This window comes from Sebastes umbrosus, chromosome 14 (genome assembly GCF_015220745.1).
Source record: "Sebastes umbrosus isolate fSebUmb1 chromosome 14, fSebUmb1.pri, whole genome shotgun sequence".
NCBI lineage: Eukaryota > Metazoa > Chordata > Actinopteri > Perciformes > Sebastidae > Sebastes > Sebastes umbrosus.
In genome coordinates this window covers 18,152,068-18,178,858 of record NC_051282.1, presented here as the reverse complement: position 1 = coordinate 18,178,858, position 26,791 = coordinate 18,152,068, and the positions used below count along the sequence as shown (strand labels likewise).

The 26,791-nt window shown below is 42.7% G+C and overlaps 1 protein-coding gene across 1 annotated transcript; it reads right to left on the bottom strand.

Annotated features, from left to right (window-relative positions):
* Positions 1-249: 249 nt before the first annotated feature.
* Positions 250-26,051, bottom strand: kank2 (KN motif and ankyrin repeat domains 2). Its single transcript, XM_037792132.1, is given in 15 exon segments — positions 250-1,779; positions 3,431-3,529; positions 3,639-3,797; positions 3,799-3,840; positions 4,023-4,165; positions 4,778-4,997; positions 5,401-5,488; positions 5,586-5,872; positions 5,874-5,947; positions 5,950-6,131; positions 6,836-6,944; positions 7,028-7,237; positions 7,451-8,815; positions 9,112-9,194; positions 25,937-26,051. Coding segments are annotated over 14 exon segments (3,072 nt in total). The 5' UTR covers positions 9,149-9,194; positions 25,937-26,051; the 3' UTR covers positions 250-1,722.
* Positions 26,052-26,791: the final 740 nt, after the last annotated feature.

Genomic DNA, 26,791 nt, shown 5'->3' with positions numbered 1-26,791 from the left:
GTTTTAGGACCTGTAGCACTCTATATAAAGCCATAGAAATAGAATATTTTTTGAAATATATATATAGTATATTTTTATGAAACAAACATATGGAAGAAAAAGAACAATGTTTCCCCCCTAAGAGACCCACTGTTATCATGAGCTACATGACTTTATTAGAACTTCCTAGTGCAAACTGTTTTACCTTGTTTTACAACACTGATGGCAACTTACATGCAAACAAAAGTAACATTAAATAAATACGATAGAAACAGTGTGGTCCACATTTATTAATTCATTGTTTATCCAAAAATGCACAGATTAGAAGAGGAGAAACACAGTCTAGAATTTGACATAAACCTTCATAAAACATAAACTAAAGAGCTGTGCGGTTACATAAAGTAGGTGTGAGCTTAAAAATACTAAATGTATAAAAAGATAGATACTTAAATTAAAAAAAATTGAACCTTTATAAAAATTCAATTGCTTAAAAGTGAATATGAAAATTGTGAAAAAGTCTTTAAAAAGTAATAGAAATTTTGACATCAATAGCCTAAGCACTTTTGAATTTGATTTTAGGCATAATAACTACCAGTTTATATGGACATATATTATTTTGATATTCACATCTTACACGGCACGTCCTTTAAAGACCCCCAATCAGTCACTTTCTGGTTCCCTGACAAGTCTTACCAGTATGACCACAGCGGAGGTGGCTACACCAGTGCTTTCAGTCAATTCTCTACAAAGCTCGTTAAATCATAAACGCACACAATATTACAAACACAGATACACTCTAATCTTTCCTTACTACCATCCAGAATACCTTCACGTATAAAAAAATACAAACACCATAGTACCGTAGCCTTCAGAGAATAATGTTGACCTCTTTCTTTCCTTCACACTTATGCTAGACTTGTGTTAATATTATCACCACAATATACAGTGTCACAGAGCTGATAGGAGAGATACATCTTTGGGTTTATTTTGGGAAATGTGGTCGACACATAAAATACATTTTTGTCCTCTGGTTTGAAAAGGTGTAATAAGTTAACCATTGCTTTGGAAATAAAAATTGTGTTCCTCTGAGGTCCTGAATTAAGTCAAAATTTTTAGAAAATCAATATCAAAAATACTCTAGAGTAAATAAATCTTGTGTATAAATATTGATATACTGTTGAAGTAGTGTTTTCTATATCAGATTTTTGTAGCACCAACGAGCTATTTGATGCAAGGACACTTATCCATGAGAGGCTTTTGTTATTCCAAATGACGTGATGTGATGGTCACACACATAATGATGCTACTTTGTAAGAGCTATTGTACACATTACAATGAAAACACATCGCTCTATAAAGCTACGAATATGATATTCATATGGAACAAAACAACAAGTGTATAATAATGAACTGTATAGTGAAGAGTTTTGACTTGTAAGTGCCACTAAAAACGGTGATGACGACTGGATCACTGCAAGACTGGACAGGTGTCTATACAGCCGCTAGATGTTCAGTTCTTCGGATTGTACCACGGAAGAAATCCGTGTTTTCGACCACAGTGTACAAAAAAAAAATGGATAACAGTGGTGCACGCTGTCATGTAATTATCTGCATTATAATGTACTTAAATTATGGAGGGTGAAAACAAACGCAAACTCATTGTTGCTCTTAATTACACAGATGAAAATGAAAAAAAAATCACACTGTAATATGAGTAGTTACTGTGGATTGGCTGTAGCAGGCTTTATTTTGTTTCACCGGCAGGAGGAGAGGAACCCAAGAGAGGAGCCTTCGGTGAAACCTGGACAAAGTTGAAAAAACAAGGTATTATTTTGGAAAACTTTGATGTAATTAATGAGTGTTGGTGTGATTTGGAGTTGCAACTACTTATGTCCTTAGCTGGGACCAAGTATACTGTAGATACCCGATAATACAGAGGTGAAGTTTTTATTTATATAAAAAACTTGTGATTCTGAGTTATGATTATTCTATGACATCATAATAATAATATTAATATTATAATTTTTGTTTCTTTATTTCCTGCTATAGGATTAAGTATTTAATTTGAACTGAAAAACAACAAAAAAACACGTGAAAACACAAACTAGTTGTCTGCACACGTGAACACACGTGCCTGTACTGTATATGTCGGCTGTAAGGTTTTGTTTTCTGTGTATATGCAGATCTATTGCTGAACTGTAGGAAAAACAAGCACACATTCTGTGCGGTTACACTCTGTCGTAAAGCTGTAGGGAAAATGACAGCTAATATGTGAAAATTAAAGAGTCCAGATTTGTTTACACTTGTATCATACAAGTTAGCATCAAATGTGTGATTTTAGTTTTTTCCATTTTTTTCTGTGCTGATGTTCGATTTTCTTGTACCTTCAATCTGCTTCATCCACATTTTTCTTCAGTTAAACACTTTTAAATGAGAACTGAAAACCTATTTAATTAAAAGGACTGTTTGTAACTTCTTACACGTATAAATCAATCCGGGTCGGTGTCCCATGCGCACTCGCGTGTGGCTATGCTGTTCAGACTCAGACTCCAACACAAACTACACGGAAGCACCCAAACCGCAACGTTTTATCTAGTGAAGCCCGTCTGTTAAACAGTGTTGGCTGCGGTCGGAGGATGCGGGGGAGACCGTAGCTTTAGTCTCAGGGGCCGGAGTCTCTGTGGTTCTCCGCTCCGCTGCTCCTCTGCCTGCCTGCCTTCACTCACAATGCGCGCTCGTTCTAGCTCGCTCAGCTCGCCCTCCAGCCACGGCCGGGAGGCTCAGGCAGGAAAAGCCAACACTAGGATCAGCATTATTCATGGAGAGACCTTCGTCTGGTCAGCTAACATTACTGCCAAGCAGGTGAAATATAGAGTGATGTTGTGGTTTTAGCTGACGTGTGTCGCCTCACTGTTTTGACATGTTCGCTCACATTTAGGTGGTGCATGCACACGGGCGAGGGCGAGCAACAGGACCCTGACATTCGTTGACTTAACAGCCACAGGTGTCGCTGTTACAACCAATTTCTTATAAACAGTCCCTTTAATTTAGCTCATAATTAATGTCATTCTATTCATTCTATTTATCATTTTTATTGTTCTTAATGGTCTCTTGTTATTATAAATTTATTTTACTTATATATTTTAGCATCTGCCGTCTAATTGTATTGCCTATCTGCTCTTGTTTGAATGTGTTGCATTTTGCGTTTCTTTTGTAAAGCACTTTGAGCTACATCTCTTGTATGAAAAGTGCTCTATAAATAAAGTTAGTATTTATTATTTTTATTATAACTCTGTGCCTTATTGAGGCAACAGTAAGTGGACAATTCAGTCACCGATATCTTCTCCTTCTATGATAGATTTCTCCCTGTATGATTGTTGAATGTCCAAAATAAAAAAGGCGGCCCCTATGACAACGGTGAGTGTGTGTTAGCAGTGAATCAAAGTACTCACAGGGGAAGGAGGCTTTGCAAAGTTGAGGTGAGCATACAGAAGCACAGCGATGTCGTTCTGGCTGGCCTCCAGGGCTATGGACAGAGCAGTGCTGCCGTCCTGTGAGAAACGAGAGGATGATGGTGAGATGATGGGTTTTGGGCAGGACATGTCCAAAAAAACCCCCCAAAAAACAAGAGGTAGACAGAGAAATGAAATATATGCTTACATTGTCAGTGAGAGTGACATCACAGCCTGGCACAGACAGTAGCTGACGCACAATGTCCACGTGACCGTGTTCACAGGCACACATGAGCGCTGTGGAGCCATCGTCATCACGGATGTTGACCTGTGCCCCGCAGGACAGCAGCGCCCGCACCATGTCCCCCTCGACCATGGCTGACCGCCAGCATCAGCGCCGTCTGACCGGCCTACAAACATTTCAAATCTTTAAACTCATTTTCAACATGTTGGTCTAATTTCAGAGCTTTATTTCTGTCATTGCATTTGTTTACATGCTGCAGTTAAAGGTTCATGTAAATGCTCTGTAAGTCACAGGGGTTTGGGTGTGTGTGGAGGTGCAGTAACACATAATGAGCAGTAGAGGGCGTACCTGGCTGGCCTTGGCGTTGACATCCCCCGTGCGCAGCAGCTGCAGGACGGTTTGAAGGTCATTGTCAGAGTGGAAGGCGGCCAGAGCTGTCAGCATGATGGCCGTGTAGCCCGCCTTGTTCTGCTTGTCAGCGTTACACAGGCCTGTCAGGTATAGAGGGCGATCAGAGTGACAGGTGATACAACAGCAGCACAAACAAAGACAGGGATGTATGACGTGTTTAAAGACGTGTGACACTCAAACCTGATGATTGAATACAGGAAAACATTTAAACATCTGACTCAATGGGATGAAAAGGAGTTTAACTTTTTCATATGAATTTGATCATAGATCTTAGTTAATATTCTTAATTTATGAATATGGACATTTAGTGTCCATATCACCCACCTCTACACTTAAATGTAATGTAGCTATTAGGGCTGCAACTAATGATTACTTTCATTGTCGATTTAATATTTGTGCTACTTTTATGTCCGATCTGAAACGATTGCAGCATAGCGCCATCTCCTGGAGAGTCAAGTCTGTTTAATTTCTGTGGTTGATGTAAATTCACGGTCTCCTTTTTTCAGTAGTGATATATTATAGATAAAAAACTACAACTGAAATGAATTTCCGTTCATTTTTATCTTATTTTCATTAGTTTATGACCAGGAAATATTGTTTCAGTTAAGAGGATATGGTTTTAACAATACTAACAATATTTTTCTCTGCTTATTTTCATTTCAGTTTCAGTTTACTATAATAACCCTACTCACCGGTGTCCAGCAGCAGTTTCACCACGGGGAAGTTGGAGTGGGAGACGGTGTAGTGAAGCGCCGTGTTCCCATTGCCGTCTGCCATGTTGATCACAAACTCCAGCAGCTGAGGCGAGACTGAGCCGAAGGTGTTCATATAGGCCTTGACAACAACCGTGTCCGCCGCTTTGTGACAGGACACGCGCAGCCACTCCTGCAGCACGGTGGTGTAGGCCGCCCTCTGAGATCAGACACAATGAGGACGATTAGAGACACATTTGACAGACTGTTAGAGAAATGCAAGAGCACAGCTCACAGGCATGCAGACTGACCATAATAAGCATAGCAAAATCAAAAATGAGAAAAGGGTTTGTTGGAAACCAAACCTCTGCAGAAACACAGGAAATATGTTGTTGGCTCTGCCAGTACTTGCAAAAATGCTGAAAGAGCTCAGCGCAGCAAACCCTTTTCTCATTATTTTTGTTACAAAAGCTTATGTTGTCTGGGCTAATTCAAACATTTAGAGATCAGTGTGAGTCAGTGTGATCACTTTTAAAAAAGGACACTCCTGGTTTTCCTGGAAAGTAGTGTTGATACTGAGTGGATTATCCTGGTTAGATAAAGTGAATAAAATGAACACCTACTGCTCCTTGTTGGCTGAAGGCGTTGGGTTCCCCCAGGGCTTTCTGCAGGGCATGAAGAGCTGACATCAGGCTGTCACTCAGGTCCAGCCTGAGACAGATGAGGAGACAATGTCAGTGATGCTCATTCACAGGCTACCATAAAGTACCATTATATCAGTCTGTCTGTCAACCATGTGTGTATTTACCTGACTTGCTTGGCAGACGCTGTGGCAGTGTTATTTGGGATGCTTTCAGCTGCCGGCTTTGGCTCTGACTGGCTGGAGAGGACGGTTGTTTCTGACTGGACGGTGTATTGCTGCTCGGTAATCTCAGTGGTTTTAGTGACACACAGCGTTGAAGTAACTGAGCTTTGTTCAGGAGTGGATTCAGTGCTTGATGATGTGGAGGTAATCTCCAGGGTGACAGTCTCTGTAGAGGCAGCATCGTTTGCTGGACATGGAGGTGTAGGAGTGGAGTCGGAGGCAGTGTCCCGTTGCTGGTGACTGGGGGGTTGTGTCTACAGGTGCAGGCTGGTTGGGACTCTGCTGTGAATCTGGAATGACGGCTGTAGTATGACGGCAGTCTGTTGAGGTACGCTGTTGCTTTCTGGAGGCTGGGAAGCCTGGCTGTGGGTTATTTGCTGGTGCTGGGCCGCTGACTCTAGTTTTTCTCTGGCTTCATGATATTCGCTGGAGTCACTCGCCTCATCTGAGCTCTCGCTGCTGCTGTCGTCTGACGATGTGGACTCGTAGCTGCAAGACAAACACACGTTTCACTGTCAAACTCCCCGCCCAATTTGGTGCCCTAGGCAAGATTTTAGCTGGTGCCCCTACCTGTTTTTGCATGCGCAAAAGTGAGTGCAACGTTTTTTTTGTGCGCTCACAAACTTTCTAAAACAGTGTTATTTTTGTGCATACAGGATCGACATAGCCTCTTAACCTGCTTATAATATAGCTTCCATATTGGCTTTGATTGTGAGACACCCCATTTTTTCAAGACTCCTATTTTGAAAAAGATTTTTTGAAGATCAAATCTTGTTTTTATAAAAAGAAAAAGAAAAAAATGTGACCAGAATGCACCAGTAACAGTAACATTGAAAAAAAGACAATGTAAGCTGATATATATATCTTTTAAATGAAATTGTCTTGTTTGAATAGGCCAAAAAACTGCAGCCCATTTCTAACATAATTTAAACAATCTAAAAGTCTAAATTCTTAGACTATGCCTGACTCATGGATCACTATGATCTTACAATTGGAATCAGTTCTTGAGCAGTGTTATGGCCAGGCTGTTTGTGCCCCCTCCGGCACGTAGTGCCACACAGCTATGCTCATGATGCGCATGTGTCTAGCAGCGACACTGACCATGTCTTTGCAACTCCCACCTGTTTTTATCACTGTATAAAGCAACATTTCTACTTTATATCTCTGACAGTATACCTTTGACTGACACTTACCCTCCATTGACTCCAATGAACTGTAGGTTCTTCTTTGTAGAGGGAGATCCTGGTTCACCTTCTGCTTTCCGCTTCATTATGGACCTCAGAGAGGACTGTGGAGATGAGGCTGGAAAAGATACCAGTGATCAGACACACAGTAGGAACAAAGTTAGAGTGATGGTCGAGGGGTGTTTTGAACAGTCCAGTTACCTGTCTTAGGGCCTTCTTGTGACTGGACAGCCTCTGTGGATGTATGCAGGTGTGTTTCTTCTTCTTTTGAATGCAACAAAGACATCTGATTACCAGATGTGCCGACAGCGATGGCAGGATTAGCTACAGGTACCGAAGTGGATAACTCGCTCTTTAGGACGTCGCGCACCTGCTTGGAGCTGACTGCAATCGGCAACTCAACTGGAGCATCTGTGAGACAGAAAGAAGACTTCAACTTTTCAGCCTTAACTGATCAAAACTCTTATGGAGGAATACAATACGATAAAAGTAAACTACTGTATCCGACATTTTAACAGAAGCTCATACACCCTGAGTTGTCAGATTACACTTGTACAATCTAATACAATCCAATGGTAATGCAGTTAATCTTGCTTTATTATCTTAAGTTTTAGTGTCAGAGACCTTCAGCCTGTCCGCTGTGGTGACCCTCCACGACTCCTCCAGCTGGTTGAAGGGAGGGGGAGCTGCAGGTCTCTGCTCGGAGCAGTGTGCCCACCTCCACCACGGTGGGCTGCTCCAGTGTGTACACCTGGATCCCCACAGTTCTCTGTTCCCTCTGCTGGGGCAGCTGTGTGAAGCTGACCAGAGTGTGCAGACTGCAGCTTTGTGGCTCCTGCCAGCCCACGCTGGTAGCCATGACCGGATGCTCTGCCTGAGGGACCTTCTGGACACTCTGGATCGCTGTAGCCTGCTGCTGCGCGTCCTGCAGCTCCTGCACCGTCCTCTTTAGCTGGCCCTCAAGCTGACCCACTTGATTCTTAAGAGCCTCCGTCTCTGGCAGCAGCCCCAGATCCTCCTCCCGAACCCCGACTCCCACCTGACGACTCCCCCTCATCACCTCTGGTCCCACTCCGATGGTGCGCACTTCCCGCTTTGCATCTGGTCGCGCTCCACCCACAATCACCGTGTCCTCAATCTCACAGCCTGAATCTTGAAGCTTGGAGCCCTCGGGTGTGGTGGGAGACAGTGGCTTGTTGCTGCTCTTAGCTCCTGTGCTCACCTCTTCTTCGGGGATGTCGATGTAAAGCTCTCCTCGGGAACGACCTCGGTTGAAACTCAGACTATGACCCAGGAACTTCTGGCTCTTCAGCTGGACGCTGAGCTGCCGTTTCTCCTCCTGCAGCACAGATATTTTGACCTGCAGCACAGGGATGGTCTTCACCTGCTCCTCCAGCTCCTTTATCTTCCTGAGGGCCGCGGCCATTTGCTCCCTGACGTGCTGCAGGTGGGCTGGTGTTGGGGTCACTGGGGTGGACAGGCCAGAACTCAATGGGGTGTAGGATCCACCTCCACCGTGGGCTCGGTTGTAGCTGTGTGCACTGCTGAGAGAGGTGTTGGAGCCTGCTACGCTGCTGTGCATGCTGCCCAGGTTGGAGAATCTCCGCCCCTCTTTCTCTTCCTCCAGCTTCCTGCGTGCATCCAAAAGGGTCTTCTCCACCCGGGCACTGCTGAAGCTGGGCCTCTGCGACGTGTGGAAGCCGGGGGCGCAGTAAGAGAATGAAGAGTGTCGGCTGTCCATGCTGGTGTTGGAGCACAGAGACTCTGTGGAGGTCCACCAGGAGCCGGTGTAGCCATAGCCGCGGGGCAGGGAGCCATAGCGTGGCCGCCGTTGGATCGGTACCTTCTTGATAGTGTTTCCCTTCTCTATGTCGTTAACATATTTGAGGAAGTCGAGGTCCAGACGGTAGCCATAGGGGGTCTCCACTGAGTAGGGCGCCTCCTGTTCTTTGCCGTGCAGGGAAGGGGGAGCAGGCGGGTTGAGTTTCCCTGAGGAGGAAGGAAATCAACTTTAAACAGACGGAAATCTGCGTCTAATCTTGGGCTCAGACTTTAGAAAATAGCATTAACTTTGGGCTATTGTTATTTACGTATGTGCTCTGAAACAATCAGCAAATTAGACACAAAGTGGAATTGGCACAGTTACTATAACCTGACCTACTAAGTGTTTAGGTAGTTAAATTACTTGGAAGTTGTCTGACAGTTTAAATCCTAACAAAAATAATTAATTATCTTAACTTCATTATCATGTGGTGAAATATCAGTAAAATAAATAGAAGGTGCACCTGGGAAGCCGGGGTCCATATGCAGCACCTGAGCCATAATGAGCCTGTGGCTGCTCCTCAAACAGTCACCCACCAATTCTCACCTGTGGAGAGACAGACACCTGTTGAAATGATTACACCAAATATTTATAAAGGAGACATATTATGCTCATTTCCAGGTTCATACTTGTATTTTGGGTTTTTTACTTGAATATGTTTACATGCTGTAATGTTCAAAAAACACATTATTTTTCTCATACTGTCTGTCTGAATACACCTTTTTAAGCCCCCCTCCAGAAAAAGCCCAGTCTGCTCTGATTGGCTTGCGAGAAAATATGGTGCACCTTTGCAAAGGTAGTTCTCAAGACATGGGTGGCGTAGTCTTGTGACAGCAGACAATCTGAGATTTCTGAGATCTCTGCCTATCAAACGTCTGGGTATTTCTAAATGTAAAGTTGTTTTTAGAATGGCGGCTAACAAACCTACGACCCTTACATGCCCTGGATTCAGACAGGCCAATCACAACGGTTCATCTACATGCATGGGGACGTAGGGGGGGGGGCCACATGGAGATAACGCCCTGTTAATGGTCGACGTGGGAGAGAGCTGGGAGGGAGCCGGAGATTCTGGAGGAATTAAACTCGTTACTCACATCCTGGATAAATGAAATGCTCTGACAAAAAAAAGACGGTATCTGGGGTTGTCGCAGGACTGTAATAAACCCATCCGTTCATTTCATTACGCCCGAATGTACTGATTGGACGTGCAACCTGTCTACCTGTCTGCGTGCACTCCTCCCGTGCACTCATTGTGCATCCCCGGAGTCTTCAACAAGCCGCTAGTTTGACAGCTGTGAGTACTACCTATAGCCATGTTCGTTGTTTACATTCATTTTGATATGTTTATGTACGTAATGATAATTTTGGGGGAGTGGCTTTGGAAGGGGAGCTGAAGCAATGGACTGTCAGTGTTGCCGACTTGGCGAATTTCTCTCTAGATTTAAGGACGTATGGAGCGAGTGCTGCTAGCTACTTTAATTGGAAAAGAGTCGGCAACACTAGGCTATTGTTTTTCAGCTGGATTATTTTTAAAAATCTAGTGTACTCTTGCTAGTTTCTCAAGATCGCCCACCCTGCCTTGAAACAGGAATCAAAATTTCAGTATATAATATATAGTATATTTTATATAAACGTAGAATCGAATTGAATGGATCGGCCCCACTGTCACCGATACCCGGTCCATCTGTTTCCGTCTGCATCGGCCTGATATCCGATCTGATATCGGTGCATCCCTAATAAGATGTTGCAGATGTTACTAATATCGATGGCTCTGTTCTGTTCAAGTGCTCCAGTGAGAGTGACAGCATGCACGACACCAGGACCCTGAAACAAAAAGCAGCTAAATGGAATTCAGCCATCATTTTATTATTTACACCTGTGCTTCACTGGTCTTCCGTAAAAAAGGCATATGATATGGACTATATAGATGTGAGTACTCCACTACATATGGTTTGCATTCTGGCAATAAACGATTGTTCTTTTTAGCCTGATGGTCATAAATAGTTTTTACTGTTTCTTTCACTACCTCGCCCTCCTGTCTAATTTTATCTGTTCATTTTTGGGAGCGTAGTGGGTCACAGTGGATTGTGTGTTTGTTTCTGTTCTTAGCGTTCAGAGAAGAGGAGTTACAGAGGAAAGTTTCCTGGCAGCTAATTCCAGGACAGAGATTTGAGGCCGCCGGTTACAACCTTATTAGGAATCATCTGTGCACGCTAACTTCGCCTCTCAATTTAGGGTTTACAGACACTCTGCTCCTTCTCTGCCTCACTTTCTCCACATCTTCCCCCTCCTGTGTCTTCTCTCATTTTTATGTTATATTCTGGTGCTTTCCCCCCTCTCTCAACGTCAGCTGACGATCAGGAGGTTTTAGCTGCTCACCGTCTCTCTCTCATTCCCTCCACATACTTCGACACAGAAAGCATAGTGAAGTGCTGAGAACTTTAACACATTTTTCACATCAGGGGCAATGCTTTCTGACTCTTTATACACAAAATATTGTGCTTTTTCCTCCAACAGAAAGAACAACACAGTGCCAGCAACGACACTGCCTCTGAGTTAGTGTCTGCTTGGAAAAGATTAACTTTCTAGGTCATCACAATGTGGGAACGGAGGATGTAATGTTTAAGCCATCCAAAGCAGAACATCGTTACATTACTGTAGACTTTACAGAGCTAAGATGGGAAGTTTGGACTGCTAACCTCCACTGAGTCTCTTAGTCGAGCTCTTGCTCTCTCTTCTATCTTGTGACCCTCGTCAGTGCTTACTCGTTTGTGAAAAGTAGGGCACTTGGAAACACTGACTGAATTGACTTGGTATTTTTGAAGTCATGCAGTCAGTTTAATGTCCTGGTGAGATTCCCCTTATCTGTGCCCCTTCATCACCCTCTCATACCAAGATTGCCACACACACTACGAGGCATGGAAATACTGCATGCGTGCATATACACTGACAGAATCAAAAGTACTCCTCACTCCACAATGATAGGAAAAGATTACACTGTTAACTTTAAAGGGCACTGACACTAAGATTTATATAACAGTTGAGGAATTTATCAGACGTCCTAGATGTCAATTTTAAAGAGTAACTTCGATATTTTTCAACCTGGACCGTATTTTCTCATATTTTTTGTGTCTACAAATAACAACAACAATTTCGGAAAGTGGTCCAGTATTGAGGGAGAGCGCTGTAGACGGCAGCTGCTAAACAGGCTGTAATATGGTGCTATCAGGGCAAACTGGCACCGTCATTTACGTCCGCTAAAAGTGCTTGTTTTTGCCATGACAAACTCTGATTGTTATTAGAAGCATCTGACAACATTATGGAAGGTGTCTCGCTCAAGAAGAAGTCTTGTTAGGAAATCTGCCGAGGTGACGTGTTGACGGAAGACAACGGTGGAATAGTGGAATACATACATGGTGGAAACGCGAGAGCCAGCCAGGCAGAGTTTTTTTGTGTTGGAGTAGAGAAAGCATAGCTTATCTAAAAGATAACAATGACATGACTGCATATTTAGATGATTTCAACAATCTGGACGAGGTCTTTGAATGCGATGGCCGCCCATATTTACTTGAGTATACGGATATTCAGATTTCACAACGAGACTTCTCCTAGAGCGGGACTTGGATACAAACAGACCTGATCAAGCGAAAGGTAAGAAAAAGATCCTTTCCATAATGTTGTCAGACACTTAAAAATAACAGACTGAGCCCGTCAAAAACAAGCACTTTTAGTGGACGTAACGCTACATTGACGCTGCTCACTTGCCCTCGCGGCTCGTTTAGTGGCTGCTGGTTACAGCGTTATCCCTCAATACTGGACCACTTTCAAAAATTGTTTTCCCCATCAGTCACTTAGACACAAAAACATGAGAAAATATGGTCCAGGTTGAAAAATATCAAAGTTACTCTTTAAGACTTCCTTACATTAGATTTGTAGAGGACAAAGAGAAGATAAGGAGCACGGCATGGATCCGAAAAATCCCCTAAAAAAAAAACACAAGTCAAGTTATGTGAAAAAGTACGAACTAAAGGCATCTGAGGCGAGGCTTGTGTCTGTTTGTGTCTGTTTATCTCCAGTATGGAATGAAAGCGTTAGATTGATTATGTGCTGCATGTCGTACAGTGCGGTCTGGGTTTGCCTACTTGTGTGAGAAAGTGAGGACAGGACAGCGAGAAGGGGAGTGGTTGGTTGTCTATGTGTGTGTGTGAGAGAGTATGTGTGTGTGTGCTGCAGGGTGGAGGACAGCACTGACAGGGGACAGTTGATGAGATATAATTAGAGTCTGCAGTTTAGCAACCAAACATCCCAGCCCAGCAGACGAGACGGCTCACACTGTCCACTGCATTTCCCTTTGAAAGCAGTTTTCTACTCCTTCAAATCACATCTACACACATTATTCTCTGCTTCAAAATGTCTCTTTGCTTCCCCACCGGGAACCATTCGTCCCACATCACCCCCTCAAAACGCCCACGCCACCAGGCCTCCACATCTGCTTCTCCAACAGTGGCTCATTGGGTGTTTCAGATGTGTAAGCATGTGTGCACGAACCCCCCCCGACGAGTGTGTATGGCTGCAGGGTGGAGTGGCTGACCTTCCTCCTCCTCTCTCTCGGCTCTCAAACAGAGTTCCTTTGAGATGACATCTGAACAGAAACCAGTGTGCGCCCTTCCCCAGCGTCACACTACCATTCTTCAGACGACTTTCCCCGGCCGGCTCCATCCAGGACAAATGCCTTGTTGCCCCCATTACACCCCCCTACCTCCCCATACAGCTGCATACCATACTAACGGAAGTTAACATGGCCGGGTCTACTCCCTCCATCCTCTGCTATTAAGATTAAGACCCTCAGGGGGGTAAGATGCAGGTCATCCAGCACAAATTACACATCTGCGGTATGTCCTGTGAGATGGCATGAGAACAACTGCATTATACTGTCGCGTCTGTTGCAGCGACCGGTGCAAAACGTTTCTTTTTTTGTACACTAAAAATGCCACCTTGATTAATGTTGACGTAATACATTTTGTATTGTTGGACCAATTTTTGATAACTAAATTAGTTGAGGCCTGATGTTGCCTTGCACATTTAAAGAATGATCCCAGTCACTTCCACACAGTGAGGCATACAGCTCAATAATTAAACACTGGTATCGCATCGGTGCTCGGTATCGGCTGATACCCAAAGCCCAGGTATCGCTATCGGTATCGGGACTGAAAAAGTCAGATCGGTGCATTCACACTTGTTACTAAACTTTTTTATAAGTTGTGCCACATTATATTTTTACAGTGTAAGGCAGTTTAAGGTTTATTCATTCACAACCAAATTCTTGCATGCAGGATTAAAAACTGGATTTGATTTACAGCATGTGGATAGATTATTGTGCCTTTGGTGCATCAGGGGATCGAGACCACCCTGAAAAGTAATTTAAGATGCCAGGCTTCATTTCGAGGTCAGCTCTCTCAAGTCTATCAAACTCATTGCTTCCACTCATTGAGTCACCTTATTATTATTGCCATTACAAAGGATTAGACGTCAGTATTGCTGAAATACCACTCTTCCCACCACCCAGAGAAGATCTTTATGGATTTTTCCACTGACTCTCTCAGCCTTTTAGTGATTACTATTCTGCTCAAGCTTGGGAATGGTTTATGAATTAGGAAAAGATTTATTTTCCGCTTCATACCAGCTGCTTGTGCTGCGAGGACGGGATCTCTCCTCCCCAGGCTCCTTACTCTCCCTTCCTTTCCTTGCACTCTTACAGCCAGCACCTGTGGGGAAACCAGAATAAAGGAAACTTGAACTTTGGCGGTCACAGCCTTTGGTTGTAGCAGTTTGCAGCCCAGATCACGTGAGAATAAAAGGAGATATCTAGACATGTAATCATCAGGAGGTGTGTAGCTCTGTTGACACAGAGATAAAAACAGACAGGTTACAAAAGAGTAGCCTCCGCAAGACTATAAACACAGGTTGCAAAGCCAGAAAAAACATTCCAGTGGTTTTGACTGACACCGGATGTGAACAATATACCCCCATGAAACGCCAATCACTCTCTGACCTCCTTGTAGTGCAGCCTGGATGAAGCCTGAATCCATGCAAAGCTGCTCTCCTCCTCTGCCAACACGTTCCCCCACCCCATTCCTCTCTCCAATCCAAGGCTCTCTAATCAATTCAAGGCTGGGAGCCTCCCTGCCATGTGATTGGGCAATGTTTTCTGTTTTCTTGCCTCTGTGACTCACAACCCCAAATCCACGGGCACACACGCCCTCCAGTTTTGGTGGGAACAGCCGTCATCTGCGCCGATCACCTTAAAGCTGCAGTCAGTAACTTTGAGCAAATATAATAAAAAGTTATTTTGATAAAAGTGCATGAGACAGATCATCTGTGAAAAACATCTTGTTCCTCTGTGTCCTCCGGTGCTCCTCTAATGGCATTTGCAAGATTTCAGAGCGCCGAAGGAAAACAACCAATCTGTCAATCGGGGACTCTCTTAGATATTTTCAGGTGACCAAAAATGTTACAATTAACTTTCATGAAGGGAAAACACACTGTGAAAGGGTTAAAGTTCTACGACGAAAACACCGCCATGGTAGCGACCTGTCAATCACAAGGTAGCCACGCCCTAAATCATCCCCTGCTTTATGGTCTATTTGACTCTATAATAATTTACTAAATGAACATCATGCTGTATTGAAGAAGACTTGAAACTAGAGATTGAGACCATAAACTCATGTTTACAATGTTTACTGAGGTAATAAATCAAGTGAGAAGTAGGCTCATTTTCTCATAGACTTCTATACAATCAGACTTCTTTTTGCAACCAGAGGAGTCGCCCCCTGCTGGCTATTAGAATGAATGCAAGTTTAAGACACTTAAGCATCGGCTTCACTTTTCAGACCCGGAGGTTGCCCACTGTTAAATATGAATCAATATTCTGTTACTGTAATGCCTATTTCTCTTCTCAAATGTTTTCAGAAACATCTTGTAGTGTACTGTTTACCTGTAAAATGAGAAAGTTTGTGACCCGGCAGCAATGTTGAGATCTGTCGAGCCAAAAAAAAAACATTTCCCAGCGTTTAGAGCAAACTTTTACAGTTTACAGCTAAACAGTACACTACAATATGTTTCTAAAAACATTTGAGGTGAGGAATAGGCATTACAGTAACAGAATATTGATTCATATTTGATCAGCGCTGCCTAGTTTGACCGTTCGATCGGAGTTCACGAGTTTAGCAAGCAGTGATTGACGGCTGCTATAGAGACTCCTCGGCTCTGATTGGTTGTTTTCCAAATCTTGTAAATGCCATCAGGCGCACTAGGAGGACACAGAGGAACATGATTGTTTCTCACAGATTATATCTCATGCACTATTGTCAAGATATAGTAACAGTTTTACAAAAATAACTTTATCATATTTGCTCAAAGTTACTGACTGCAGCTTTAAAGCCAGACTGATTTTTCATGAGTCTTATAATGCGTTCCCTTCATGGACTCGAAGCTGGCGCTGTAGCCTCTGCATGCGTGTCCATCAGATAAGCTGCGTGACTGTGTCTGCTGATTCTCATACATTCTGCTCCGGCTGCTCAGCGTCGGGCTGCTGCTGTGGAACTGTGGTCGACATTTTGTTGGGCGGGGGGGCGGGTCTCACATCCTAAAAAAACACCTTTGCATCATATCATAACAAGACTTATTGTTGTTCAGTCCGTTGTTTCATATTGTTGTCATGCCAGTACCGCCGAGGCTGAAGGGGTAGGGGGAGAAACAGACCTTTTAGACTGGAACGACGGCCAAATCACAAAGAGCCATTCATTCAGCCTCTAGTTCCACAGCTGGTTCTAATATAAAGCAAGGAGGGGCATCTCAGAGACACACAGTGTGTGTGTATGTATGTATGTGTGTGAGTGTGTGGTGAGGAAATTTGCCTCAAAACAAACAAACAGTGGATGAAGTGCTGTTATGGACCCACACACTGACAGAAACGGGGAAAAATCGGACAAATGATTGATATCCACATCTAGAAGTGCCCAGAGGCTTCAAAAAATGTCCGTCTATCTGTGCCGCTAATTGGGTAAAATAACACAATATTATGAACGCATCCAATTATAGAAACGTGTGTATGAATGCCAAACACTGCTCTCAAAGGGAAAGGATTAAAGCCAGTGAGCTATGCGGTTGGCAAATACTTGTGTTAGACAAATACCAAACGTTACAGGAGACAACTTGAACTCCCACCGACTCCCACACAGCGCAGATGAAAACACACAGATCTCCCAACGCCGCCGTCCGAGGCCTGAAGACTCCCACAGATCAGCAAACACAGCTGTAGCTTTTAACTTGATTTATTCAGGTAAGAGGGCAAAGATGATATGAGGGCCAAGTGATTAAGCAGCTTTTAATATATCTGACTTCAACGTGATAAATCTGACGGTGGGGTGATAAATTTCTGATTTATTATCCGCCCAAATAAGAAGCAACATTTTAACAACAGATGCCAAAATGGCTGTTTTTCTAAAGTTAGATTAGCATAGAATGGCTCTCAGGGGTGGGAGAAAAAATCGATTCAACTATTATCGATGTTTTTTTTTTTTTTTTTGCTATTTTGAAATTGATTTTTTAATGCCAGAATCGATATATTTGTTTCATTTGAGTCTATGTGGAGGTAAAAGGAAGTTACCGCTTCAATTGTTGTAGTCGGCGTAACGTCACATGTATCCTTCAACCAAAACAAACCGCAGCCGGCCCACATATTTGACTATAATTGAAAATGTAATACTCAAAAATTCTAAATTGTCAAAAACTATGAGATTATTTAAACATTTCAAATTTATTTAAATTGTTTAACAGACCCTGATTGTTTTTTTCTTTTTGTTTTTAACTCATCGTTTTACTTTCCTTACATTTTATTCCTCATATTTTATACATTTTTACTGTATTAATTTAGATATTTTACAAAGTAAAAGTCCCTAGAAGTGTATGATTCAACTATTTTTCATGGTCTAGGGATAAAAAAGTTAACAAAAATCACAATAAATCGTAATATCCAATCGCAATACTTGTAAAATCTCAATACGGCACCCAAGTATTGTGATAGTATGGAATCAGGAGATAGGTGTATCGTCCCAGCCCTACAAGCTAATTGATGTGGCAAAGCAGAGACGATATGTGGCAACAGTCTGATGAAGAAAGGGTTACAGGAAAAGGGAGCTCCATCTTTCTACTCCCAAAGGATCCAGAAACAACCCAGTCACTTCCTCCCAGCCCAGGAGAAAGAGAAACAAGGGGAGGAGAGCGTAAACGGGAAAGAAAAAAAAAAGAAAAAGGAGAAGGGGTAAGAAGAAAGCAGAGGAGAACAGTACAGTAATGTGAGGGAGGGTGGGAATGTGAGGAAAGAAAGGCAAAACTGCAGGAGGAGGAGGAGGAGGGGAAGAAAAAAAAGAAATGCTGCTGAGAGTTTGAGATGGAAAGTTCTCGAATGAGAAGACCATGACTGTTCTCAGATTTGGACTCCACCAGTATGAATCACCAGAATATAATCTGCTGCTGTTAACGCGGGAATAACATCAGAAAGATCGCATAACTCCTCACAATACTGTTTCAAAGGACCTTTCCTCATAATCTTAAATGGCTCCGCCTAGAAGATTACCATCATTTGTGCATTCCACCCCTAAAAATAGTCCGACAATGGAGAATCCCTCGGAGAAGCTGCACTTAAATAAAGCTGATTGTTGTTCGGAGGTTTTCTTCTCAGGCCTGCGGAGACCTTAATATAGCCGTGGAGAAGAGTTTTAGGCGTTACATAAAGATCACAACAGGAGACACGGTTGTTGATGTATCTACTAAGACGCCTTTGTCCTCCTCCTCACTCTGCAGCACAGATGGCTTCATTCAGCCAAATGGTCCTGCATGAATAATAAATCAGAAAAGAAATTACAACAAACCCCTGAACAGCTAAAGAATGCTAAATGTGGTAGCAACAACAGCCAGTTGTCACCGAGCATAATGTGGCCGAACGGTAGACGTCACCGCCTGACAGACGAGGCCTTCACCATGTGTGACGAGGCCAGATGATCTCATATCAACATGGCAGTACAGTGTGCTCTTGTGCTGCTGGTGGACATGTGGCTTTTGACTAATTCGGGCTTTAAACTCAGGACAGTGAATGAAATCATAACCCAGTGGGACGTCCCCTCCAGGACTCTCTGCCCTTTAGCAAAAAGCCCTGTTTTTTACATTAAGGAGTGGTGGTATGGAGAAGCAGACGGCGCTGGGCTGAGCAGTCTACGGCCAAGAGGAGGGGCTGGCCAGCTCCCATTACTCCTGGAACAGGAGCAGAGTAAACACCCGCCAGTCTGCTATTGGTCATTGTAGCTGACCTCCAACAGGAAACTGAGCAAGGGTGGGGCTGAGCGGCAAGGAGCGGCACCGGAAAAAAAAGACAAAAAAAAAAAAAAGGGGGCATTTGGGAGAAAATTCCTGTGCAGTTGTGGAGGTGGGGGATTAAGAGTGATGCCGAGCAGAGAGGCCAGAGCGCCGCACTGTTTTGAGGAAACTGTGGGGTCTGGAGGGGAGGAAGACGAAGTCCAGATGGCGTGGAGCCGGTCAGAGCAGCGTTGGGGTTACAAGCTCAGGTCAGCGTGTGTTGTGGTGCCAGGCTGACGGCACAGCAGAGGAAGTAACTTTACTGCCGGTGTTCTAATCAATTACTTCCTGATTCAGTGAGAGCTGCGGACACAAAGACAATAAAACAGGCCAGGAAAAAAACACCCACAACAGCGAACCTGTCCAACACGTGCGTGTGCTTTACCAGCGCAGTGACACAGCAGTTCCTGAAATAGTCACAACATTTTATGTATTGATTTGTGTACATGTATTTCCCCTTTTTTTTCGTAAATGGTCATCATGAAATCAATTTGTATGTAATCCACGTAATTGTGAACCAGGAAGGATAAAGAGCAGTGAACGCAGCATAGGGTGTCAGGTGGTCAGGCTGGATGGGTGGGTCAAAAAACACAGGACTTTCACCGGTGTTTGTGTCCCATGTGAAACAAGAAGTGAACTTATTTGTCACATAACGTCCGTAGTTAAGTTACAGCACTCCCGGTGTTATTTAAACCCGAACCACAAACTTGACCTAAACCTAACTAAGTAGTTTTGTTGCCTAATCCTAACCAAGTCGATCTTTTACTAAACCTAACTAAGTAGCTTTATTTTGAAAAGACTGGAGTGGAAATTGTTGCACATTCGTAGGAAAAAGCACGAAAAAGATGTTGTTGAAAGTCGTGCTAAGCGTTGCTTTACTGGACAGAAAAGTCCATCTTACTGTTCTGAGTGATTAAGGAGATCAAGTGAGATTATTTAGGCAGATAATCACTGTCTCCAGTACATCAAAAGCCAGATTAGACCATATGTTCACTGAAAACGGCTGCCCCAATCAATATAGTTAAGTAGGAGCATTAACCCTCTCTGTCTTGACCAATACTGGGCCGTATGTTTATCCCTACTTTATAAACTAATCAACCTCTAATGCAACTAAGAACTTTGGGTTTAATCATCACATGATGTTGTGATGGTGTGAAAAAGGTATAGGCTGCTTTGGAGGCTGGACGACTAAAAAATAACAGATGGTTTCGGTTTCTGATAATGTTTTCTGATCTAAATGGGGTATGTGCAGCTACAATAAAAAGAAAAACACAACTTGCCTGCATGTATATTCACTGAAAAAGTCTTGTTAACGACATTAGAGATCTAACTTTGGCGATATGGCCAAAATCTTGCATCACGATATAGGTCATTTCATATCTCTATAATGATATATATCACAATATAGCATGTTTTATGGTAATTCAAATAGTCTATATGAAATAACCACATGGCAAAACCTATTTTTGTATACACCGACCATGGCATACTACCGTGAAGGAGGTTAAATAACGCTCCAAACTGGTGAGGAAAAACTTTCATGGCCATTTTCAAAGGAGTCCCTTGACCTCTGACCTCAAGATATGTGAATGAAAGTGGGTTCTATGGGTACCCACGAGTCTCCCCTTTACAGACATGCCCACTTTATGATAATCACATGCAGTTTGGGGCAAGTCATAGTCAAGTCAGCACACTGACACACTGACAGCTGTTGTTGCCTGTTGGGCTGCAGTTTGCCGTCTTATGATTTGAGCATATTTTTATGCTAAATGCAGTACCTGTGAGGGTTTCTGGACAATATTTTACATTGTTTTGTGTTGTTAAATGGTTTCCAATAATAAATATATTCACACATTTGCATAAAGCAAGCCTATTTGCCCACTTCCATGTTGATAAGAGTATTAAATACTTGACAAACATCCCTTTAAGGTGCATTTAGAACAGATAAAAATGTTTGATTAATCACGATTAAATATTTTAATCAATTGACAGCCCTATTTTTGACATCATATAACGTCATATTGCCCAGCCCTATTTCAGTGATGTAAATGATCATGAACGCTGTGTGTTGTTTTAACAAAACAGTGCATTCATCATGCAGTAAATCTGTCTAATCAGCAATAGACCCTATAGACAGTGACAGACAGTCTTGTGCAGGTTCAGGGTGTAATTTCATTATCCTCACTAAACCAGTTAAATGCCCGGCGTGTGGCCCAGTGTGCAAATGGGGTTTATAACCCTGCATTCCTCAACTGCACCCCTGGGTCCAAAAGCTGTAATGAGACAATCACATTCCAGCTCGGTTAGAAAAAAAAGAAATACCAGCTGCACACAAACCTGAGCAGAGATTCAGTCTGAGGGACTCCCAGGGGTCTCCGATGGGATTCCAGGGGGTCCCCCCAGACAGACGAGGAAGAGTCAGTTTTCACTATTATTACACACTAGATCTCAAAACAATCAGGAAATATCCAGTTGCCTGTTTATTAGGTACACCTGGCTCAAACTAATCCCTGCAGTTAAGTAAATATTAGACTGAATATTGGAGCCACGGCCCCTGAATGACAGCACAGAGCCCGTCTGAGTGCCATGCAGCTGCTACAGTCGTTGGCTCTCCGCCGGTAGGTGATTTAATACAGCCAGCAGCCCATTACACAACAGCAGCGGGACAGTGGTGTATTGTATGTATGATGGAGTGATGACTACACCCCCACATCCTGTCAACTTCTGCATGCCCCTCATCACAACAATGATGTGTTTACTGATGAATCAGGACAGTGTACCACACAGATCATGAGACATCCTGTCACATTAAGTCCATTAATAAACAAACAATCATCCATACATTAACATAAGACAATTACATAATCAGGGGGAAAACATTCATGTATGCCAGTTAAGACCAGGGCTGCAACTAGAAAATGATCAGAGTTTCCCAAAGCCCAAGATGACGTCCTCAAAGTAACGCACATACACATATACAGTATACACACACAGACACTCACCAGCAAGGTTAGAATATTTTAGACTTTTCAATTAGCTTTTATTTTATTTTAGTTTTGACTTTTCAATTCAAAGTTTTAGTTTAGTTTAGTTAGTTTTCAGAGTGCGTTTGCTAGTTTTAATTTAGTTTCAGTTTCTCAGAAAGGTTTAGTTTTTACATATTTAGTTTTAAGGCACGTTATACATGCGCGAGTGACCATCGCCTGCCGAGGTGATATTCGCCTGAAAGTTCACCAAAGTTGAACTCCACATGAATTCGAAGATGCGAAAATCCGAATTTGCTTCGCCAACGGAAGCAAATGTTTTTTTTCGCAACTTCGCTTGCATAGAATTGTAGTGAACGGGTGGTGAATGTTAATTTTGCGTATGTGTGGCCGTGCCTTCACAGTAGTTTTAGAAGTAAGTAGCTTATCGGGCTGCAACTAATGATTATTTTCATTGTGGATTAATCTGTTGATTATTTTCTCGATTAGTTGTTTGATCTATAAAATGGTGACAAATGTGGATCAGTGTTTCCCAAAGCCCAAGATGACGTCTTCAAATGTCTTGTTTTGTCCACAACTCAAAGATATTCAGTAGGGATGCACCGATACCGGATCGGATATCAGGCCGATATTGATTCAAATAGCTGGATCGCATATCGGTGACAATGGAGCCGATCTATTCAATTAAATTCAATGTTTATAAACTCTATAAATTATATACTGGAATTTTAATTGCTGTTTTGACCAATTTGTTACTATATTAAAAAAGTTTACACTGAATTGTAATTCCCGTTAATTTTGAAGATTTTTTGTCAAGTTGTTGGTGAACGATTTATTATTTTAATAACAAATTACAAGTCAGTGTGATGGAATTTTCCATCAATTCCTCTCTTATTGGTAGAAAGGTCAGAGTGTTTATCAGAGTGTCCCTCTGTTGACATTCTTGGGTTGGAGTCCTGTCTAGAGGAGCCACCGTTATCTGTACAGCTGTGCCTGTAGTGGAGACCGTAGAGCCAGTCGCTAGGGCAACCAGGGTCAGAGATGCCAGAGGAACGGAGTAAGTCAAAACATGATAAGGGGTAAGACACTGAGCACCGGGGAGGAAGGGCAGAGTTGTGAGGCCTTCACGCAGAGAGCATCTATTGTGGAGACCTGACAATTCTCCTTGATCAAGCTTCAATAAACCTTCTTTTGTAAGACATCATCAGCTCCGGACCTCTTCCTTCCAAAGATAACTTGTGTATCAATTATTCCATCACAGTCAGTAAACGTATATCTATGTATTCATTTGTTACATTTTGTTTTATAAAGTTAGGAAAGCAATGTTAAGATAAGCCTGATGTTGCTTTCAAATGAAACTCGTGAGGTCATATTTACAACATGGGAAGTCGTGTACACGATATGCTTGGCGTTCAAACACCGCTGCTAAGCAACGGCAATATTAACGTTACTGACGGCGTCTAGAAGCCACGGAGGCTAACAATTTAGCACGCTAGCAAGCGGGTAACATAATGCAGTAAATGCAAAGGCATAATGACGGAGGTAAAAGATGAGGCCGTTGGAAATATCAACATTTTCCTCAGACATATTATAAAATTCCGAACTAAAATTACAATATATTAACTTATTATGCGCCGATAAATTAACTTCCAAGGCCTCCTCCATTTCTGACAACATCAACAAACATGTCACAACTCGTGAACTCGGAGCTTTCAGAAACTTTCCACCCTACGAGGTCGTGAATACGACATGAGGGGGGCGTTCATATGGACTCATCTCGTGAACACGGTAAACACGACCCCAATTGAAGGCACCATTACACATAAAAGAATGAACCCAGTCACTTCCACACAGTGAGGCATACAGATTATTGATTAAACACTGATATCAGATAGGTACTCGGTACCGGCCGATACCGAAAGCCCAGGTATCGGTATCAGGACTGAAAAAGTCGGATTGTCATCCCTAATATTCAGTTTACTGTCATAGAGGAGTAATGAAACCAGAAAATATTCACATTTAATTTTTTACTCGTAAAAGAATACTCAAATCGATTAACAAAATAGTTTGATTGATTTAATAGATGACATCTAATAGATTAATCTTTGCTTAAGACCTAAGAGCTAGACCTAAGGCATTAGTTTATTAAGGGAAATCCATTTAAGTGCCTCTAATAAGCTTCTTAGTTTTCTAAGTTGTCTGCCCAGCTGACACACATCTCCATCAGCCCTCATCATCCATCTTCCCAGGACATAAACTGACCGGCTATACAGGCGGCCAGACCAGTTAAATCTGAGTGCAAGACAAGCTGACGGAACATCTGGAAGTAATGAAGACTTTGCAGAAAGCACTGGTCCCACCCTCTCCCAGGAGTCTCTGCACTCAGCTTCTCATTTCTTGCTTTATGAAAAATTACAATGCAACAGATCATGTGTGAGGCAAAAAGTTTCATAATGAAGGGCAGACAGAAACAAAATGTGTTGCTCGTTCAGAAAATTAGGTATAGGGTGGGGAATGATTTGGCAATGCAACACAGCAACACACAGTGTAGCTGCAACACTGACACTCCTGCTTTAATCCACTAAAGTTGAAGTTGCATGGTAAAACCCCCTCTCTATAAACTGGGGGAAAAAAGTTTGGAAACTTGTGCTTGTGTTGCACTGAGGCTCCTGACGGGGTATTAAATGAATAAAGTGTAAAATAGCCAATATGTCTTGTTTGCTCTTGTTACTGATAGAGAGTTCAATCATCCAATCCACCAAACAACTCAAAACAAGAGTCAATACCAACAGGAGAATACACTGTTTACCATTGGCAGAGCATTTTGGCAAATTTTTCTTGGGCGCTCCCCACATAATCAGCTGTGCTGCTCATCCCATAAATGCATGATCCTTACAAGTTGGACATCATTGTGAAGGTAAATAAACAGGCTTTCCAACCATGTAAAATACAATGCCAATTATCATTGTAATAACAGAGAAATAATCCACCAAACACAAGTTTCCAAACTTTCTTTTCCCAGTTTATGTTAGTTTTCTTGGCAACATAGGGCAACTTGGAGGTATGCCTAATAAGGCAAAAAATGGGAGCAAAAAAAGAAGCCAAACACTGGAACACTGCTTTGGCAAAGATCAACAATGGTCACAAATAGACTCATACCAACAGAGAGAAAGACCCTCAACAACAACAAACTATGGCTTCATACAGTAAGAGATCACTGAGTTTACACAACACCTTTCTGACACATGTTTGACATTAAGTTGGACATTATTGTGAAGGTAAATAAACAGGCTTTCCAACCATGTAAAATACAATGCCAATTAGCATTGTAACAACAGAGAAACAATCTACCAAACACAAGTTTCCAAACTTTCTTTTCCCAGTTTAAACAAGACTGCACATGGTGAATTAAACAGGGCTACTGTATAGAAAATGCTTTTATGTATTATTATTATTATAAAAAACCCAATTAAATATAGCTTCAATGCAAACTCACATTTCAGTTTGACAGATTCACAATATATACATATTGTTATGATGATGATATTATTTATTATTTTATTATTATGGAGGTTTTCAGCGCCTCCAGTGATGCGCTGAACAAAAAGACACCAGAGGAGCGACTATGAGACTTAAACCTCTTAAAGGTGAATAAATACTCTATGAAACATAATTCATCTGAACATTAGATAGTAATATGAGTTTATCTGGAGCTGGGGTGTTTTTTGGAGGGATAAGGGGATAAAGAGGTAACGAGCAGGAGGACACAAAAGAAGTCTCCTCTCCAGGAGGCGCCTCGTCTGTAAAGGATTTATAACCACCGTTTAACGGAGAGACACCGATTACCGGGGAGAGACAGAGGAGAGGCGAGATGAGGTTAGCAGCTCTTACCTGTTGTCCTCTGGATGGAGATCCTTTCAGCACGCCTCGCTCGGCCCGGGAGGAGAGCTCACTGACAAGAGAAACACAAAAACACCGCAGACAAGATGCTCCAAGCGACCCCTCCTCCTCCTCCTCATCATCATCCTCCTCCTCTTAAAGGGCCAGCAGCCACGAGGCTCACCCTGTTGAGGCTGCTGACGTCATCTACCTCCATCATCTACTAAGACCTTCATCTGCCTCCATCATCTACCTCCATCATCTGCCTCCATCATCTACCTCCATCATCTACTAAGACCTTCATCTGCCTCCATCATCTGCCTCCATCATCTACCTCCATCATCTGCCTCCATCATCTACCTCCATCATCTACTAAGACCTTCATCTGCCTCCATCATCTGCCTCCATCATCTACCTCCTTCATCTACCTCCATCATCTGCCTCCATCATCTACCTCCATCATCTACCTCCATCATCTGCCTCCATCATCTACTAAGATCTTCATCTGCCTCCATCATCTACCTCCATCATCTACCTCCATCATCTACTAAGACCTTCATCTGCCTCCATCATCTACCTCCATCATCTGCCTCCATCATCTACCTCCATCATCTGCCTCCATCATCTACCTCCATCATCTACTAAGACCTTCATCTGCCTCCATCATCTACCTCCATCATCTGCCTCCATCATCTACCTCCATCATCTGCCTCCATCATCTGCCTCCATCATCTACAGGGATCTCCCCCCGTCTGAGAGGCCTCCATCATCTACAGGTCTCCACCCATCTGAAAGGTCCTCATCTACCTCCATCATCTACAGGTCTCCACCCATCTGAAAGGTCCTCATCTACCTCCATCATCTACA